Genomic DNA, 7295 nt, shown 5'->3' with positions numbered 1-7295 from the left:
GACGATTTAGCAACATTTTTTAAATGTTGCAGCATTTTTAGCAACAGTTGCCAAACTGTTGCAGATTTGAGCGTTGGTAGATCAAATAGCAACGGTTTGAAAAACCGTTACACAAACGGCCACAGTATGTGTTGCAACGGTTCTAAAACCGTTGCAATAAGCGAAACGCAAAACACAAATTTTAGCCAGTTTTGCAACGGTTTGAAACTGTTGCTATTTTATTTTTTATTTTTTTTGTTTTTGCAGCAGTTTTGAAACCGTTGCTATTTGTTTTTTTATTTTTTTGTTTTTTCAGCAGTTTGAAACCGCCGCTATAATATATTTCTTTTAAAATATTTTATGATTTCTTTGAGGACAATTTTTTTATATATTTTTTTTTGTAGGACAATTTTTTACCCTGTTTTTTTAATCATCGACTATTATTCAAACGTAGTATTTTTAAATATTGAACTACTATAATAATTCTTGCAATGTAAACAAATTCATAAACAAAATAACATTCATTTGATTCAAAAATAAGGTGTTCACAACGACACATGGAACTAAAGGTCACAATACATGCGCAATACATCTAAAGTTTGCATTGACACATGCAACCTAAATAGTACATAACAAAAAACAAAAACGAAGGTCACAACACATGCGCCTAGTACATCAAAATTAAAACAAATAGAAAAGCGTGACATCAAGTTCAACACGCCTAAACAAAAATTATATATCTAAGTTGAATCGTCTGGAGTTGCTTGATTACCCTCAACATTATGACTAGACTCAAAAGAGCGTCGTACTTCAAACGGCGATCCTATGTTATACCCCTGAAAACAAAATTTAAAGTATAGTTAAAAACAAAAGTATTGTAGTATCAACATATATATTATATATATTATACATAAAAAAACGCACTTCAAATTAATATCATGTGACTTTGAACATGAAATAAATTAAAAAAAAAAAAACTTATTAAAAAAGGTATAATATAACAATAACAACAAGTCAATGTCAATATATTCACATTATATATATATATATGTAAGGCACACAAATATTGTCTTACCTGGTTTTGCATATTAGCCATAATAAGAGCAAATTGTTCCTTCATTGCATCAAATTCAGCAACTTTAGCTTTAAGCTCATTAACTTCAGCAACTTCTTTAGTTAGCACATCAATTTCGCTTTGCATCTTAGCTATTTTGGCATCAGCAGTCGATGAAGAAGTTGATACTGAAGGACGAGAACTAGAACCATTATTTTGAGATGGTGTTGGACCAAGTCCCATTCCTCGAACATAACCATGATGCTCTTTTCCAAACACGGTCACAAAAGCCTCATTATCAGATGATGTCTGCCTTTCTTTTTGTAACTCTTCCTACAAATACAGTGTTATTTATCAAAATTGGAGTCCAACCACAAGAATCTGGATAGAATACAAAATACATAGAATTTAACTTCTACACTTTTTTTCAAACAAACTTATAAACTAGTCCAAACAAACTTATAGTTTATTGGACTTACCAAAAGTCATGCATAAGAAATGCCTAAAACTCAATTTGACTTGAAATTATATATAGGATAGAAAAGTCACATAATATGTTTCTATCCCTTTATTTATTTAAAATTGGGAAAAAACAAGTCAGCCACCGAAACAACATTTTAAAGTAACCAACACTAAGCAGCAGGCACCCAGACATATATAATATAAATCTTCTAACCTATGGTTGAACACTTATATAGAGCAAAAATCAGTAAACATATATAATACAATTTCTTACATTTTTTTGTCGAGCCTCATCATTAACATATGATCCGTTCCTCTTCGTGTGAGAGATTTCATACATGTCTCCTCTACTGTAAGACCGTCCATCTCTTTGTTCCTAAAATGAAGTAAAATAGTTATATAATTATACATTGTAATAATTATGTAATAATTCTTATATGAAATAATTTAATTGTACCATAATATCTCGTGTTCTTGCTAGTGACCTTGTGCCTAACGTATGGGGAATACGTTGCTTTTGGCGATTTAGAGCATTTTTGTCTGCTTTCGCCTATATTAGAAAACAATTTTAACAATCAATATACAATATATTAGGAACAAGTGTAAAATAATTCAAATTATTGTTATTACCATAGTATCCGGAGACAATCTATAATTCAAATACATGGCCCAATGATCTTTTGTAACTTCAGGTGGAAATTGCTCTATGTTTTGTTCAACAGTAAGAGCCCAATCATAATACTTATTGAATAGAAAGCACCGACGTTCCCTCCACCTCTTTCCCAAGCTTGTATAAATCCACTTCTTATGAAACTTGTTTGTATCACTTACAACAAATTTAGCCTTCAACGGAAACAAATTGAAAGATGTTTCTAAATTAAACATATATAAATTGAAATAGACGACAAAAAATTGAAAGATGTTTCTAAATTAAACATATATTCAATGTATTTTCAGTTTATACCTTTATGTTGTTATCATAAATTAAGTCTTTCTTTGCCAACGGAACTTTGGGCCATTTTGGATACATTATAGGAAGCAATTCATCACTACTAGCAAGAAAGCCAATATATCCTGATAACAGTCCACCTGCCTCTCCTATGGGCTGATGGTCATCATTCCAGATTGTTTGCACCTTAAATCCCACTTTGTTCGGGATTAAGTCGTTCACTTCTACACTTTTTTGTCTAACATTACCATCATCATCTGACATATAAATTAAATGAATTAGTACACAAAAATATTGGACAAAAAGGAGATAAAAAAGAAACCAAAATTATATAGGTATACCAATAACATCCACAATCCAATGTGCATGATTACGTGGAGGTGGTGGAGGTAGAGGTTGTCGTGGTTGAGATAGACGTTCAAGTACAACTTCATGTTCCGGTTCTGATGATTGATGTTGTGGTTGAGGTGGAGATGGATATGTCTCATTGGATGCCATTATTTCACTTTCATCTTCACCCATGTCGTACAAGTCTCTTGGCTTCAAATGAACTGGTATGCTCCAACCTTGTTCCTTCTCATCATCGACATAAAAGACCATTAGAGCTTCAGAAGCTTTGATGTATGGTTCATCATCTTCGTGTTCTCCAGTATGTCTTAAGCTTGCGAAGTTAATAGAAGTAAAACCCAATTTATCTTTCTTCATGCCTCTTGGGTTAGTTGTATTAGCCCATTCACATTTGAACATGACAATCGAAAAGCCGCAATAGAAAAGCTCAACGATATCTATTAATCTGCCATAGTAAGGCACGTCTCCAAACCTCATATGGTCATCACTACTGCTTGAGTAACTTCTTGTTCCAAATGAGCCAAAAACTCCACTGTTTTGTGTTTTCAATAACTTGTCTCGTGCCAAGGTCCGAAATTTGAATCCATTAACATTGTAAGCAGTAAACCTTCTAGCTTGGTCCAGAGGACCTTGTGCTAGACTAATAAGAACATCTTTATCTGGTCCGCTAAGACTGTCAAGATTGTTGCCAATCTGAATGCCAAAAGGAAAATAGTTAGTTACATTGCTTTCGAACTTTGGCACTTTATCTCAGAAGAACATGTAGAAACACTCACACGATTGGAAAACCAATGAACGAATTCTCTATGGACTTTTTTGTCTACCTCAGAAGAATGCCTTCCCCTCATTTGTCTCTTTACTATAGTTCTAAATTGCCTACATAGTTAAATATATTGGATGTGTTAATTTGTTAACACATGATAATAATTAATCTATAGGATATCGTGACTTACTGAATATAATAATCAACTACAGGGCAATTTGTTAAAACGTGCCGATGAGCCTGCAACTTTTCTCTTCGTGTAAGGGTAAAATATGAAGAGCCTCCGACTGGTTTTCCAATTAAAGGAAACAATTCAGACATTCGTGATTGAGGTTGTTCATCATTAGGTTCATCATCTACACGACCACATCGATTCCATCTTGTTTCAATATCGTCCAAATACCTTGAACAAAAGGTAAGAATCTCTTCGAGAAGGTAACCTTCAGCTATTGAGCCTTCAGGTCGTGCTTTATTACGAACATATGATTTTAGATGTCCTAGGTACCTATTACACATACCACGACAAATATTGTTAAGAATAACATATAGTTGTGTAATTGAAATTTGAGTAAGATTCACATTTTTACCTTTCTATAGGATACATCCACCGATAATGAACAGGACCTCCAAGCTTAGCTTCTTCAACAAGGTGAACAACCAAGTGAACCATAACAGTGAAAAATGAAGGAGGAAATAACATTTCCATGTGGCATAAAGTGAGGACGATTTTATTTTGCAACATGTCCAAATCTTCAACTTTAAGCACTTTACCACACAATTGTCTAAAGAATGAGCACAACTCAATTAATACTGCCGAAACCTTGTCAGGCAATGATGTCCGCATGGCTAACGGTAACAGTTGCTCCATCAATACATGACAATCGTGACTTTTTAGCATCCCATTCAACTTGCCATTATCCAAATCAATGCACCTAGAAATGTTACTCGAATACCCATCAGGCACATTAATGTTCTTTAAAGTAGCCAAGAAATCCTTCCTACCTCTATTAGTCATTGCATATACAGCTAACGCATATTTTCCACTTTCATTTGGCCAGAGGTCAGGTCTTATCTCCATGAGTTTAAGGTCTTTTCGAGCATTAAGATTATCTTTACTTTTTCCACTATCATTTAGCAAAGTAAATATGATATTTTCACATACATTCTTTTCAATGTGCATCATGTCAAGATTGTGGCGCAAACAATTATCTTTCCAATATGGAAGTTCAAAAAATATGCTTTTCTTGTTCCACTTTGGACCATCTTCAAGTTGTGACCTTTTTCTAATCTTTTTCTTCTCTACACTTCTGCCAAATGTGACGTTAATGTCACAAATTTGTTCAAGAATTTCTGAACCAGATAACATTCTTGATGGATCGCGCAATTCTTGCTCACCATTAAAGCGAATTCGGTTCAATCTAAATCGATGTCTCCGATCAAGAAACCGACGATGGCCCATAAAACACCATTTTTTGCCATTTTTAAGACGGCAAGGTTTAAAGTCTTTGTTACAAGTTGGACAAGCATATCCAGTGTACGTGTTCCACCCAGAGAGATTACCTAGACCAGGAAAATCACTTATTGTCCACATCAAAGCTGCATGTAATTTGAACATCTCATGCTTGAAAGAATCATAAGCATCTACACCGGTTGTCCATAAATCTTGCAGCTCTTTCATTAAAGGTTGTAAGTAGACATCTATGTTATTTCCTGGAGCATTTTTTCCAGGAATTATCATCGACATTATAAAAGATGTCTGCTTCATGCACACCCATGGAGGAGTATTGTATGGAATGAGAATTACGGGCCAGACACTGTAGTTTGAACTCATAATGCCAAAGGGATTAAACCCATCAGTAGCTAATGCAAGACGGACATTTCGTGCATCCGATGCAAACCAAGGGTGTGTCGAGTCAAATCGTTTCCATGCTTCAGAATCTCTAGGATGCCTCATCATTTCATCATTGTTATTACTTAAAGCATGCCATCTCATATCCTCCGATGTCTTTGAAGACAAAAATAGTCTTTGTAATCGAGGTTTTAATGGAAAATAACGAAGAACTTTTGCAGGGATTTTCTTCAAACTGTTGTCAGCGTTTCCTGTCTCACGCTCCTTAGATTTTATACTTGATTTCCATCTGGAAGTGTGACAAACTTTACAAGTTTCCCTCTCCTCATCTTCTTTATTTCCCCAGTAAAGCATACAATCCTTCGGACAAGCAGGAATCTTTACATAGTTCAAACCAAGTTTCGTGATTGTTTTCTTCGCCTCATAAAATGAGCTTGGAATCTTTGCATGTTCAAATGCATCTTGCAAGAGTTCTAAAATCATTGTCATGGACTTATCACTCATTCCACACAAGCATTTGATATGATACAACTTCACCAAAAAAGCCAACTTTGAATATTTTTTACACCCTTCATACAAAGGTTGTTCCCCCTCTTTTGCTAATTCATAAAACTCTTTTGCTTCATTCCCCTCCTGAGTCGCGTCCGGTGTCACATCTTCATCTATTTCAATATCGACATTCGATGCAAAAGGCACTTCATTTGCATGATTCCTATCAACTCCAAAAGCATCGTTAAGCATGTTCTGGATAGGATCTTCTCCATTTGTAATGTCATGAACTGCATTTGTAGGATTACTAGATGAACCATTACTATTTTCTCCTATCGCGACCTCACCGTGATAGCACCAATCAGTGTATCCCACTGGAAATGGTGTCGCTCTTAAGTGATCATACATCACACTTCTACTTTGCGGTGTTTTGAAACCGCATTTTTTACAGGGACATTTTGCCATTCCATTTGGACGATTTTTAAAGGCAAAATCAAGGAATCCATTAAGTCCTTTAGCATACTCTGGCGTATTTCGTGGTTGTGTAATCCAAGTCGTATCCATTGCTTCAGAACTATTATTATCAATTCAGAATTAACATAATTAGAATATTTACCGGCGCTATACCGAATATTTAATAAGAGGCACTAATAAGTACAAGTTGTACACTTAGGCCAAAAGATACAAATAACAGCAGCACCAGGGGATAAAAACACCCTTCAGCCGCAACAAAGCAAGGAACCTAAGAAATGAAAAGCACTACACGCAAAAACAATAATTACTTTATATTCAACATTATCTACACAAAGTTCATCTTTTTCAAGCACAAAAGTATCACAATCAAAGAACATTTCAACCAAAGGAAAACATGAGAAAGAAAGCAGCAGTGGAAGCACATTACTAGAGAAGCAAAAGAAGTTTGAGTTGTATGCAACATCTTTGGTTCTCATAAGCTTATTAACCTAATTTAAGATTCACTCATATGATATTTTAATGGGATCTTCTTTTATTACTAACAAAAGATACAGGTATGGTAAGAAAACAATGCAGGAGAATGAACAAAAATAGGAAAAAGACCGGAGCAACTGATTGGAATGAAGAATATTACTTGCTATTGTTAACTCCTGAACTGCATTAGGTGTATCTGCAAACAAGGGTGGAAGGCTTCTGAACCCTGTAAGTAACACCTGTAAGTTAAAAAGGTCACTCAAAAGTTACATATCAAAGAACAAAATATAATCAGCTGCAATTATGTTCTAAGTTAGAAACTATGACCCAATTTAGACAAATTTGCAACAACCAATTGTAGAAAAAGAAATGTTGCTGAATCGTAAACTAATTGAGTTTTTAGAACAGTTTCTCGTATAAATTGTAATTAACTTTTTCACAAGCAAAGAATCAT

At 34.6% G+C, this 7295-nt stretch overlaps 1 protein-coding gene across 1 annotated transcript; it reads right to left on the bottom strand.

Annotated features, from left to right (window-relative positions):
- Positions 1–508: 508 nt before the first annotated feature.
- LOC123891926 lies at positions 509–6457 on the bottom strand. The gene is made up of 10 exons (XM_045941794.1): positions 4143–6457; positions 3746–4060; positions 3569–3668; positions 2786–3485; positions 2460–2701; positions 2126–2338; positions 1953–2045; positions 1770–1871; positions 1055–1366; positions 509–815 (listed from the first exon to the last, which is right to left on the bottom strand). Exons 1-10 carry the CDS (start codon positions 6455–6457, stop codon positions 720–722), a joined length of 4488 nt encoding a protein of 1495 aa, XP_045797750.1. The 3' UTR covers positions 509–719.
- Between the last annotated feature and the right edge of the window lie 838 nt (positions 6458–7295).

The sequence above is a fragment of the Trifolium pratense genome, linkage group LG1 (assembly GCF_020283565.1).
Source record: "Trifolium pratense cultivar HEN17-A07 linkage group LG1, ARS_RC_1.1, whole genome shotgun sequence".
NCBI lineage: Eukaryota > Viridiplantae > Streptophyta > Magnoliopsida > Fabales > Fabaceae > Trifolium > Trifolium pratense.
The sequence above is the reverse complement of the archived record's forward strand: the minus strand, read 5'-3'. Positions and strand labels throughout refer to the sequence as shown.